At 40.4% G+C, this 13,908-nt stretch overlaps 1 protein-coding gene across 1 annotated transcript in view; it reads left to right on the forward strand.

Moving 5' to 3' along the window:
* The first annotated feature begins 803 nt into the window (after nt 1–803).
* The window catches only part of LOC145455813 (uncharacterized), a 32,349-nt gene continuing 19,244 nt past the window's right edge, over nt 804–13,908 (forward strand). Inside the window, exons 1-21 of the mRNA XM_080333829.1 lie at nt 804–951; nt 1,071–1,228; nt 2,167–2,276; nt 3,796–3,947; nt 4,267–4,345; nt 4,618–4,759; nt 6,155–6,296; nt 6,846–6,911; nt 7,235–7,370; nt 7,455–7,641; nt 7,745–7,880; nt 8,051–8,212; nt 8,640–8,722; nt 9,598–9,639; nt 9,699–9,795; nt 10,671–10,820; nt 10,877–11,058; nt 11,978–12,155; nt 13,311–13,442; nt 13,504–13,657; nt 13,713–13,855. Coding sequence (XP_080189955.1) covers nt 894–951; nt 1,071–1,228; nt 2,167–2,276; nt 3,796–3,947; nt 4,267–4,345; nt 4,618–4,759; nt 6,155–6,296; nt 6,846–6,911; nt 7,235–7,370; nt 7,455–7,641; nt 7,745–7,880; nt 8,051–8,212; nt 8,640–8,722; nt 9,598–9,639; nt 9,699–9,795; nt 10,671–10,820; nt 10,877–11,058; nt 11,978–12,155; nt 13,311–13,442; nt 13,504–13,657; nt 13,713–13,855 — 2,689 coding nt within the window. The 5' untranslated portion in view covers nt 804–893. The remainder of the gene's footprint in view (nt 952–1,070; nt 1,229–2,166; nt 2,277–3,795; nt 3,948–4,266; nt 4,346–4,617; nt 4,760–6,154; nt 6,297–6,845; nt 6,912–7,234; nt 7,371–7,454; nt 7,642–7,744; nt 7,881–8,050; nt 8,213–8,639; nt 8,723–9,597; nt 9,640–9,698; nt 9,796–10,670; nt 10,821–10,876; nt 11,059–11,977; nt 12,156–13,310; nt 13,443–13,503; nt 13,658–13,712; nt 13,856–13,908) is intronic.

Genomic DNA, 13,908 nt, shown 5'->3' on the forward strand with positions numbered 1-13,908 from the left:
TTAGTTACACGCGCCGTACCCCTGCCTTATGATTATTCAGGATTAAAAAAGCGCAGGCTTGTTTACGCACACTGAAATTAAACTCCCATAGCAAGCCTCCGGGACCCGTGATGCATTATGTAACAATTTGGTGATATATTATCTAACATCCCAAAACGTTTAATCCCGCAGCAAGTCGTCGGAGACCACACAATACTAGGCTGAGGAGAAGCGCGAGGGTGCGTGATTAGAATTTTGGGACTGATCGCTCGATTTTTGATAACTGCAGTGAGGATTTCTCCGACACCATCGATTTCTTTATAATTGGAACATATTCGAAGTTGAATAAATTGTTGGAGAATTGCTTCTCAGTGAATTAGAAACGGGATATACTCAGCAATGGATCTAGATATACCTGTACTCGTTGACGAATTGTAAGTCCAAGACGAACCGCCCAAGAGATATCTATTGGCTACTCAGAACCGATCATTTGAAATGCGCTATCACCACAACACATCCATGAATTATCAGACTATTTGATCCCGAGAGGTTGTATCGATCATTCGCTATTCGATACCGGAAACGTATATTATTATTATTAGTATTTTATAAAAAAAAGTGGTAGTGGCGCTTATCTCTCATAAGGGGCTGGTGCGCCACGGTCGTTCGTTCCCTTCTGGTATAAGTTATACTTCGGAACATAATTTATCTTTTACTAATACGAGTCAAAATTAAAGGAATCTATCACACGATATCACAAACTCGGCAACGGTTAATAGCTCATAGGCAGGACTACGAGGTTGTAAGGTAATGCTACGAATGTAGAAAGGTTGTCATTCCAGGATAATATTTAAATCATTTGTTACTTTCAGGTATTATCATGAGAGTAGTAGGTTATTCATGATAAAGTGAAAATGCATCAAAACTATAATTGTATCGTTTTATTATCTTTCTTCGCGTGCTTTATTGCTGGTAAGCTCATTTCCCCTTTTATATTAGTACTTGGAAAGTTCGATACTTTCTGTCAGACTATATTATGAAGGCCGAGTAAGAATGAAGCGACTATTTTCAAATCATTCTTCACTTTATAGTTAGCATCGCCGTTTGTCCAGACGATTGGATTGAAAAGAACTCAAGATGCTACTATTTTTCACAAAATCACGGGGTGCTATTACCGTGGCACGAAGCACAGTCTCAGTGCGAGCGAAATGGTGGTAATTTAGCGGTGGTAGAAGATGACACGGAAAACGTAAGGGCCTAAAACTTATCATTGGGTATTAATTGCTTGGTATAAAATCGACTTATAAAGGTTAGCCATGCGTAAAACTTCAAATATACATATATACAATATGTATATAAGCACAAGGTGTTGCATGCAATGAAGAATGAATATATCTTTTCAACGCCTTTGAAGAGGAATACAAATTACACATGTTTAGAAAATAGTCTAGTGGCCGGACAAATGGCAGGCCGATTAATACATCGACTTCAAGACAACGACACAAAAATCACTCTCATTTTGCATTGTATACCGAAGTTTCCAAAATCCTTCTTATCGGTTTATCCCTCGTTTAAACAGACCGACCCTGTTTTAAAGCGTTTCAGTCTGCAATATTTTTGGATTATTCAATAATCACAGATATTGGCAGAAATACTTTGGTATCATAAAATCTTTTATTGAAGAAACCGAGATATACGCAGATGTGTCGTAGTCAGGGAGCAGAAGCTGCATTTCCATCTCACACTTTGAATTAATGCGCAGTGATTTTGTTCTTTGAGTCGCACCGCACGATACCTGTAAGCTGTGACTTAACTGTATGGCTGAAAATATTTGGCTTCACCCCCTACTAAACTGTACCCCAGCGCCGCCCACATGTATATAGGGAATTCTAGAATTTACGAATATCACTACAATAAGAAAGAAAGGGAGCTAGCTTGATTTAATCTGTACCATTGGATGGGTGCTGAGATGCGGAGATACGAAGGAACCGCGACGTTATTTAGTCAGCACTACCATTTGCAAGAAGCTTATATAAATTTTTCCCGTTTTCTTTTTATTGTAACGTTAAAAATTCGTTTTGATGTATCACGAGAATTCCATAATTCACAAAGCGTTCCACGGCGCAAAGAGATGAAATGAAAAAATCTTAAGCGAATATATGATTCCCGAAAATTCTAAACTTTCAGGCATATTTGTGGTCTCAAAATACGGGCGAACGGAACATGTGGATTGGATTACACGATCTTAATCAATATGATGCATGGGAATGGGTGGACGGGACACCCCTTACATACACGTAAGTAGCAGCACTTGAATGTCTCTGACCTATGAGCCTGCTGAACCAGGGGTGAACGCTGTACAGTGTACACAGTGTACACCAGCCAAATGAATTTCGGACCTAAATATGTGATATATAGCCGATTGCCTATAGCCCTTAGATACAGATTCTATGAGGGCAATTAGCTTATACACTTATAATTCTGGTGCACGATTGCCTTACAAATTTTAGCCAACTCGATGATCTATCATCGTAGCCCCACGTCGCCTGCTGCTGACCTTTAGATATAATTTCAACGGAGAAATCATTTTGCCGACAAACAAGGGATTTAGCCCGCAGGATTTAAAGTAGGCCTATAAGCAGGCCATCATATGTATCACCAATTTCGACTAAGTCAAATAATCGAAAACCTATCCCGGCGCTAAATTATATTTGAATTCAAGATTCGAACAATCCAGAAATGAAATACTCACATCAAACCGACGTCAAAAAGAGCCGTACCCTAAGACATGACGTCATATATGGCTAGGAAATTCAGGGTTGACAGCCTCACCTATAGATCACTAATATAACCTACGGTGCATCAACTGTCCAATAATATTGTGAAATAAACTATTCTTGTGAAAACCAACCCCCATTCAGTTGTTTGATGATAAAACAAGATGTTGGATGACCTATGAACCTGCTTGGAAATCATAGTGTTTCCGCCAAAAACGAAATGATGTGACCTGCCCGTAGGTGGGACGACCACGTGCGACCCATCAATACAACGTCCATGTTGGCATGGCCGACATGACAGTGTCACCATTGCGTCCTATATGGTGTGGACACAACCAAATCTCACGGCTCACTGCGATTGGATTAAGCCATACTTACCATTTCGCTAAGGGCTATTTTGCGGCCATTTATGACCGGTTGCCGAGTGCTAAATTTGATAAAACGGGTACCAATGGAAAGCTACTGTTGTACTGATTACAAAAATATAAATTTTATTCTGTCCATAGCCCGGGAACCCCCAAAATCAGCATCGAATTTTACATTGTGATGGATTCTGGTATTGTGACACAACAATGCTGTCTGGCTTTTGATCCGGAACTGCAGTTTCGATTTGCCCGACAGCATTATTGCGTCACAATACCAAACTCCATCACAATCCGAGGCTGCACGGATGAGCGAGCACCGTGATACTTCATTAGGCCTACTTGTCAAAAACTATAGCTCGCACGACCGCGGCCGTCGCTATCTAAGTGTTTCTTTAGCAGCAGACATTGCTCATTAGAGATCGATTATATACATATTATTGCTATTGCCACCTAGTTTCCTACTGAGTGCACATGGCCACAATACAAAGTGTGCTTCGCCAGTTCGCTAATTGTCTGAACGCTCTGCAATGACCTAGAGGTGCACACTGCACAGTTTAGTCTCTTTGAAAACGATTGTATCTTCGAAATCCTTCCACAAACCATATAAGGACGTTATGTATTTTTGTCCTTGATGTTGTTGTTATAACATCATGAATATTCATGATCGCATCCAGAAATTGGCAAGACTCACAACCGGATCATTGGAGCAACGCTCCTGGAGGCACGGAAAACTGTGTTTCACATAATCATGAGTCCAATGGATTATGGAACGACATGGCGTGTGGAATACCAGCGTTTTATGTCTGCGAGAGAGATAATGATGTCGGTGAGTGTTTTTTTCAACTTGTTTCAAACCACAGAATAAGTTCTGTACTATCACACCTGTACTGCAGGCCTACAGATCTGTGATGGTAAACATCAGGGCTGTAAGCAAGTCACAAATCAATCATATTTTTATCGTTTTGATTCGAATCAAGTCGAGTCATTTTCAATTCACCACCCATTCAAGTCCGAGTCCCAGCCAGGATGCAAACAGTCGAGTCAGAGTCACTGTTGAGACTCGAGTCCAAGTCACTGTTCCATGTTTAGTCCCTAGTTTAAATCATGTTGAACTTGAATGAGAATAACTGATCTTCAATTTCCAGATAAGATTGAAAGATGTGACACTAAGAATGGATGGCAGGAATACTTCAACGGCAGATGCTACAAATTTGTTTCGAATGTGTAAGTTTCATTTCAAACATATTTTATCGCTGGGGTCGAAGCTACTTGAAGGGGAATCCTGTGCTGTTTGAATAGCATACGCTGGCCTATGGGATAGACTAGGCCAATCATTCACTACTGGAACCTTACACATGCAACAAATGTTGCTTGAAAGCTCGGCATATATTCCAATATTTGAATTGAATGAATTCTTGTAGCCGACCGATATAAACCGAACGGACAAGCAATTGTGAATTATTGAGTTTGATTATTTATGGTTTTTAAATTTATAGGAAGACATGGCTAAATGCAGACCAATCCTGCAAGAGCATGGGAGCTGAATTGGCAGCAATCACAAGTGAAGCTGAGCAGAAAGCATTATCGATTGAAATAAACATCCAAAATAAATTGACGTGGATCGGATTGTCAACTGTGGTAAGACTTCAATAACAATTTTTTTTCCGTATATTTTTCACCTATGATGGCTGTCATGGGCTGAGTCAGAATTAAAATTCGGAGGAGACAGAGCATTTTCAGAAATGAGGCCATAGATCCACTGTGACGTGGCAAGTGAAAAAACGTCACAATGCCCCACTTGGAGTACTCAAGTAGGCTCATTTACCTGTATCTAGGGTTGCATTTAAAAGAAACATGTTTAAAACAAGGCCCTTGTTTCAAACATGTTTTTTATTTTTATATTTTAAGCCATGATGTCACATATATTAAATTGTGACGTCATAGTGGAGATAGCATAGTGGTAACGATAAGCGCCTACTAGGCCGGTGGACCGTGTTCGATTCCCATCGGAGGTTCATCTGGGCTCCTCTTCCCTCGCTGTCGCCGTTCTTACGGCGACAAAAAAAAGCCCAGAAAAAGACCCGAAGAAAGAAAGCACTCACAAGGAATGGAAAGAACTAGTAGAAAGGACCGCGGCTTCAAAAAAGATCAACATCGAAAAAGAACCGTGACATCGGGCACTCTAGGCCGAGGTGGATGTTAGAGTAAAGGATCGCTACTGATGTGTGTCGTTCGACATCCTCCTATCTGTTCGTTACATCGCATTGTGTCTTATCGCATTGTACATTGTATGTAACTTGTTCAGATGAAAATAATAACCCAGTGATTGTTGTTGTTGTTGTCATTGACCATTTAAAATATAGGGTAAATATAGCTCATTTGACGCAATATCTACGAACTATAGCTGTCGAACCGATTATTTTGAGGGTTACAGCCATCCCATATCGTATATATATAAATGCAACTCTACCTGTATCACTACAACTCTACCTGTATACTATTCCACTTCTACTTGACAATTTTTGAGCCAAACCAATTACTTTTTGCACGTAAGCTTTTGTCAAGTACAAAAGTAGTGTTTGCATAGATTTGTATCGCTTTTATGAGTCCAATTGTCGTAGCAGTAGAGCGTTGAGGCCTCCCTATCATGGAAGAAGATCTTAATTTTACAAATCACATTTATTTGTGGCACCATCATCCTGTGCTAGTCGCAAAGACACAGATTGCAATTTTGAAACCTGCCTTTGGCGATTATTGAGTAACAAATTTCTGTGAGGTATCACTCGCCCCAGTCTACTTCTCTAGGTTACCTACTCGAGTATTTTCAGAGCTTTCGTTTTCTACTTAAACCTGTAGTTTGTGTGTCAACTATGACTACTTTGACCACCACTGCTGACAACACTATTTTTATGATAAAGACTGCATGCCACTTCAATTGATATCAGTTGTGATATGTCTTCCAACTGTGGCTCCTTCCCATTCCATGAATCCTTTCAAATGCCTTCAATTCGATGGAAAATTTTGTGAATTTAGAATCATGCCTACAACGAGTTCTATTGGAGCAACCAAGTGGATGAATTCAATTCCGTCTCATACACCAACTGGGCAGAAGATGAGCCCGATGCTTCTCTCAGAGCATCGTCGTGTACTGAAATGACCCCGGATGCAACAAACTGTAAGAAATACAATGTTTACACAATATACACATACCAGTAATTGAAATGGAATATAAATAAAGGTTAAAGTCTGCTGTACCTGACTTGATGGCACCGTTGAGTGCTGCATCATCAAACACTGAAACTGTAGCGTTGTATGCACTGTGATGTAACAAGCGAATGCGATGTGATTTCATTCGAAACACAATATCAGAGGGGGCGTATATTCTTTTGCCACCCTCTGGATACAACGTCAGACTTATACATTTATACAGCCCGCGTTACAGCGACTACATTGACATTTAATTTTGAAAATAGAGGTGGTAACTCAGCACCATACCAAATCATCTCGTAGTATGGTTCTGCACCCTGTTAATTAATAACATCGTTTTATCGACATAGCACCTCATGAGATTTTATTTGAGGATTTACTATTACTGTGTGCTTACGATTAAACTGAAATATCAGGATGCCATTTGTCAAACATCAGATATTGCTGTTCTGACTTCTGTGATTGGAACCCCTTGCAGTGCAGGTACTGGTGGTGAACAAATTTATTATTTAAACAGACTCTCCCTGGCAAGTTGCGCGTTGCGGAGAAGAAAGAGCTTACTTATGTGAGACTGGCCTTACAGGTACATATATTGAGTTAAACGACATCAATTCAATAAATATTCTTTCATAGAAGTAGAATATTATAAAATAGAATATATAAAAAACATCAACAACAAATATAAACCACGTCTTTTCCTATTGAAGTATGCAGGAAATACACTTACTATCGCAAAAACAACGATGGCAGAGCCGGTACATGTCTAAATTCCATTGTTATATATCACATATCACAACGTTGATTCGGCTCCTAGATTTTACATGGAATAGTCCTCTTGCCTCTCATTCACGATAGCATTTATGTAATCCCATATTTCATAATGGAATCAGGCATTATTTGTCATAGGATCGTGTGCTGACGGGTGGCGTCTTTCCGGTGGTAGTTGCTACCTATTTGTCGCATCGCAAAATGCTTGGTCGACCTGGACAACGGCGCGGGATCAGTGCACTAGCATGGGAGCAAATATTCTTGTAATCGAAACGTAAGTAGTGCTATCGATCGGTGATATGCAGGCTGTCGGTAATTTTGATAGCAACAATGACGATGAACTGCCATTTTTCTATAGAGAGGCTGAGCAGCAGTACATCAGCACGCAACTTCCAGAATTCCTGGATGCTGGCGCCAGTGAACTGTGGTTAGGAATATCGGATTCGGACCAAGACGGCGTGTTCAAGTGGGAAGATGAAAATAACACTCCAGTTGATGACGGAGAATACATCAACTGGAACAAGAACCAACCCCTTGATAGAACGGTACTTTACTCGCACTTGTTTACCACCAATTTAATTTGTTTAAATATTATCCAGGCCACAATTAAATTCTGGATGAATCCTTCATTGAATGTCCTTATTTTAGAATACTTGGGACTGTGTACAAATTTACACCAACTTCTACCTGGGGAGATGGGAAACCGAAGATTGTTTTGCCAGTCGACCGTATATTTGTGAAATAGCTCCAGGTGTTACTCCGAGTCCTGTCGTTCCCGTTGCAAGTAAGAAGCAAGACCATTATTTCTATGTTTCTCATTAGGAATAATAATTACTGGTATTAGTTGTAGCAGATAATACCCTGTAAGGGTTAGATTTTGTCGAATTGCAATCTGTTAACGGCGAGGCATTTGTATTGTGTCATAATGTGTCTTCCATTTGACTGTATTTCAAGATTTACACTCCGGATGCGACCCAGACTGGTTGTGGTACGAGAGCAATTGCTACTACTTCAGCTACACTCCATTAACCTGGGCAGTAGCCGAGCAAACGTGCCGGGACATGGACGCCAATCTGGCAAGTTTACACACGGGAGAGGAACATGGTTTTGTTGTTGGTAAGTAGAAGAGTAAGAGACAGTTGAATGGAATCGTTGGCAAAAGAATTCTTCCGCTATTGATACGCTGCAACGTACTTGCAGGGGGCAGCTAATTAGGGGTAGCATTGTGTCCTCCGGATGAATATGTCCATATATTTACAGTAAAAGGTCCAGTATCATTCTATTTTCAAAACTCCTGAACGATTTTTTATTCTATGATGATGAAACATAAATGTACAACTTACAAGATATATTAATAAAATTGCATAAAAATCCGTTCTCAAGGTCTGTTATACTGTACACTTATTCTCCACTACAGTCTATAGACTGGTAGAATATCTGACCAAGTCTCATATGTCACCACAATTCGCAAACGTAGATTTTCAAGCATCACATTCATTGAATCATGCTCGTGTTTCCCTCGATTGCATTAATTTTATTGCAGACCACGTCAATGGGGGAACTTGGCTTGGAGGTCATGCAGTAAAGGATGTCTACACTTTTGAATGGTCTGATCAATCGCCATGGGTATGTATCACCATGTTCTGCACAAGCATGTCTCTTATTGGGTATGACAATATTCAGGGTATACAGGAGACCATGTCCAGTTTCAATTACACGATTGCGGCTCTTGAACTTAATGACCTTCAATGTCAAGAACCCTTGCTCACACTTGCATGTCGAGCCAGGGATCTAAATCCTTCTTTTCTACATGCTTCAAATCACGGCTTCACGGTCACGCTAGAACGAGTTTTCACACACCGCATACTGTGACGAATATTCTCCACCGTATTCGATTGCGATGAATCCATACTATATGTATTCTTGATTGAACTGTAGTTTTGACATGGTTGAAATTTGTTCTTCTCACTACACTGGTGAATTAGTTTCATAGCCCTAGCAGCCTAGTTAACCAATCTCACCAGTTGCTTATGGTTTTCTCTGATGCGAATCTGCCTTGACGTAATAATATAAATGTGAAATTGTTGCACAGCTGAAGCAATTCTAACCTGGCATATGTTTACACTGGTTTTAGCTACGGCAAAGGACAGCAAATTGTGGAATTAATACAATTTAAAACCGCCGAACTCGCGCCTACCATAGTTTGAGGTCCACTGGTGTAGACTGCAGTGTACTACACAGCTATATAGATAATAGTATATATCAATTGAGTAGCAGTAGTATGCATGGTATGACAAAAAGTATTGATATGTATGTTTATAATTTATCATGATTGAGAATCGATGGCATGATACCAAAGTTCCATCATCATATGAATGAGTTCTCACTGTTGTAAACTACAAATTTTGTGTGGAAATCGCTTTCCTGGGCAATAATAATAGTATTCTGTGAATATTTTCTTACCAGACAATTCTAATTTAATCTGAAAATGCTTTCCGCAGGATTACGAGAACTGGGCTGAAGGTGAACCCAATAACCAAGCTGTGAGTATTTCTTCACCATCGACGCTTTCTGATTCTAGCGTCATATCTATTCATTTCAGCAAGGATGTGTGCAGTTATTCGTGCATGCCAACTATTATTGGGATGACGTTCAGTGTGAAAACGCGCTCAATTATGTGTGCAAGAAACATGAGCAAGGTAGTGCAATCAACGATCTTATTGCCGCTTCTTGCTTTGATACAATTAACTGCAAACCAAAATGACCAGTAAATGGTATCGATTCGGGAGAATAGTCGCATTGTTTTCAAAGTTATCCGCTTTCTTCCTCGAATAGATACATAACTAGGAGGAAGACAATTATATCCCAAAAAATTGAATAAATTAAATATCATACACAGGCTTGTCATTCCATCCTTATTTTCCATCCTTATTTCTTAGTCTTGTGCTTATTTTTGACTTTTTTCCTTAGCCTGTCTTTATTTCCCCCAAGTTCGTCCTCATTTTTCAGCAGTAAGGCCATGATTAAGACTGGGCAAGTGGTCATGAACCGGTGATGTTATGAATGATGTGCGGACATTTTTCTGTCATCAGAGAGAGAGAGAGAGTCTTTATTTTCATCCAACCAAAATACATAACCAACAGACGGCAATGATGGTGGTACAGAAAATATGCATGTACAGTATTCGGTATCAGATACGAATGATCGATACGACCGTGAAAGTCAACTAGTCTGATCACACACGCATCAAACAGGTACACTTGACTAAAATTAAATGATGGTAGCAAATGGTCTATGAAGCAACGTCTGGGCGAGGTAGGACAACAGTGTTAATATAACGAAAAAAGGTGATTAAGTAGTCTTTTTTGAATCTATCATAAGGCAATTCACGGATATGTTGTGGTAATGCATTCCAGATGATAGGTCCTGACTCCTGAGTAGTCATCAGCTACTTCAGAGTATGTAACTGTCATTAGTTTTTGATCGATGTTGATAGCCATGATTATGTATGCTATTCTGACACTGCATTTTGCAAATTCTCGGACAGTTGACAATTGACTCTCTCTTGACACAGACTGTTGGTCTCCGCTCGGCATGGAGTCCAGAACGATTCTGGATGGCCAGATCACCGCTTCATCGCAATGGGACGAAAATCACGCACCGTATCTTGGCAGATTGAATAACGGTCCGGACGGTCAACATATAGGCGCGTGGTCGTCTTCTGGTATTATGCTGTGACGTATACCTGAAACGTGACCGTGAGCGCCGTAACCTTTATAGGGAGCGATCGAACCCCGGGGGACGTATGGTTCCAAGTTCGCTTGCTGCCCAGAAGAAGTGTGTTTGGCATCACGACTCAAGGTAGACCGAGAGATTTTCCTCAATGGATAACAAAGTACACGGTCAGCTACTCTGATGACGGCGTTACGTGGACCACTGTTAAAAGCGGAGGTCAAGACAAGGTGTGAAAGACTTTATAATTGGAGATTTGTATCATATTGATTCAATAATATCTATGGATGTTCTGTGATTAGCTGTAATAGAGTGATGCCTTGTAAAATTATGAAATATATAAATTTACTAGTAGAAAGTATACAATTGAATAGTATATTCATATTGAAATGAACCCGAATATTTTTGGCTGACACTCGTCAGGGGTAATCGTCAGCAACTAGTAGAGAATTGGAAAGAACATTGTATATCAACAATCGTATCACAAAGTATGACGTCACCAGCATGGAATCTCGAATGAGGGAGTGTTCAATGTACATTTTGGCCAACATGCGGCGGCTATTTTGTTTCAAGATGGTATCGCCGCCAATCATTTTGGCAGCGCACACGGTAGCATGATGTCCGAACCGTGCGTCTCCTAGCGTAAAAGATAGCACATTGAACGCTCTCTCATTAGAGATTTCATGGTGGTGACGTCATACTTTGTGATACGATTGTTGATATACATTGTTCTTTCCAATTCTCTACTAGTTGCTGACGATTAGCCCTGACGAGTGTCAGCCGAAAATATTCGGGTTCATTTCAATATGAATATACTATTCAATTGAATACTGAAGTTCTATACCTTCAAGAAGCTCTTCAAATATTAGAAAGTTGTTGACAGTGAGAGAAACACCATTTTAATTTCGTTAACGATATTCGATTGTCGCACTACTTTGTGTCAAATCACTTATCGCTTCAAATTATTCCAAAGTATGCTCAGCGGTCCATGGCGCTGTGATGTTAAAGCTGTTTGATTTATATTTGTTCAAATGTCCTTATTCTAACTTTGTCATACCGCATAAATAATTCTATTTATGCAATATGTGTGCAAGCTGTAAAGCTGATTTATGGCGTAAGATCATTCCAAAATTTCTTATTTCACGAAAGATCTTCACGGGTAACACCGATGAGAATTCGAAAGTGACCAACAGACTACCAACTCAAATAGTCACGTCGTACATACGGCTTTATTTCTTGGAATGGAACGACTCTCCCACCCTTCGTATGGAGTTACTGGGCTGTGACGCGGATGGTGATGATCTGACAACTCCTACCCCAGATGCAGGTAAATTTTACCTTTTTCGAAGTCAAAATAACAGCATTTTTCATATGCGGTCCGTTGATTAAGGGTGTTGGGGGCGGGATGGGGTATGGGTGTATAGGGTTAATTTCAAAGGTGAAAGGTTTCGGGAAAACTACCACAAATTTAAGTTGCCAGGCTACCTCCATCTACATTATATGTAGTTCATTGGTTCTGTCTGTACGAGACTAGATAACTGGCAGTGAAAGGAGTTTTCTATAAGTCTGAGGTTGAAAGGTATTGAATTGCATAATCATTCACAGTACTATACCAGAAGACTTACTTATTCCCAGGGTTGCCATACCGTCCTTTTTTTAAAGATTTATCCTTATTTTGAAGAGCCACGTCTTAGAAACCTCAACCGTCCTTATTTCTATATCCTTATTTTGTATTATTTTCAACAACTACAGAACTTCGATCATTTTCTTCTGGTATCTGTGTTGCAATATCTGCAATTGTGACATTGACCTGGAGGCCATATGAAAAAGACCGCTATTTCAACTTATATTGATACCCCAAAACACAATAAGTGTGTCAGCTGCTGCTGAGGATACCTTGGGCATTCTATGCTGACAAAAACCAGCAATCATTCCTCACCGACGATTGCACATCGCAATATTCCCCGATTATAACATCGCAAGGAGTTTGCTTTGGCCAGGACCAAGACTACAAGCTTTGTTACTGGAGGTCTTGCTCCATACAACAATGATTTTGTCTGAACATGGTGCACAGCCTTTTCCCATATTGGTTGAAGCCTCCAATCACAGCGAGGTGAAGAAGTTTGGTTCATCACCCAATGGGGGCCCAAGACCATCGCATTGCTTTTTTTTTGGGGGGGGGGGCTAACAAAGTGCTGTTCTGGCCCTGGGTAAAAGTAAACCTAGACCTGAGCGGTCGTGAGATCAATGAAGCACTTTCTGATAACAAGGAGTTGCTGGAGCAGATTGTTTTTGGCGAAAGTATGGAAAATGCAATGCCACGCCTCATATAAATACACAGTATGTACGAAAACGCTTTTAAATGCCAATCTAATTTTCCGACTGTCCTTATTTTTGGGTCCATGTCGATGGCAACCCTACTTATTGCTAATACTTTTGGATAAGACTACCACTTAAAAGTCATAACTTTCTCTTGGTTTAGATTGCACGAGCGTCTCCTACCAAGATAGACTCGACTGCGGATTCCATGGCATAACTCCCTCCGAATGCCGCGCCAGGGGTTGTTGTTATGATACCAGTGTGCCTGACACTATCACGTGCTTCTATAAGAAAGGTGACTCCGTCAATCATGTGACGAAATCAAGCATGAGCTGATATAAAATTAAATATTTCAGGCGATTTCGATTCACGCTGCGGAAAGGATTGGATTTTTGACCCCAATGGTCAGTTATATTGTTATCATTTCAACCCTTATCTTATACGCGACCAACGCGATGCCCAATTATACTGCTACAGCAAAGGGGGAGATTTGCTGAGCATCCATTCTGAGTGAGTCAACTAGAGAAATAACAAAGTAGTTTAGGTAAATAGTGATACTCCGCAGGCGTGAGCAAGCATACGTCACAGCCCATGTTACTGGGCTGGTATCGGCATCGGCTTTATGGATCGGTGCAAACCGTTTGGATGGAAATGAAGGGTGGCAATGGACTGACAGCACCCCTTTCAACTACAAATATTGGCAGCCAGGTATCGTTGTTCTCTTGAGAAGTCGAGAGTAATCCGCATTCCATGATTCCGTG

The sequence above is a fragment of the Botryllus schlosseri genome, chromosome 14, assembly GCF_051294905.1.
Source record: "Botryllus schlosseri isolate E-star chromosome 14, Bs_hap1, whole genome shotgun sequence".
Taxonomy (NCBI): domain Eukaryota; kingdom Metazoa; phylum Chordata; class Ascidiacea; order Stolidobranchia; family Styelidae; genus Botryllus; species Botryllus schlosseri.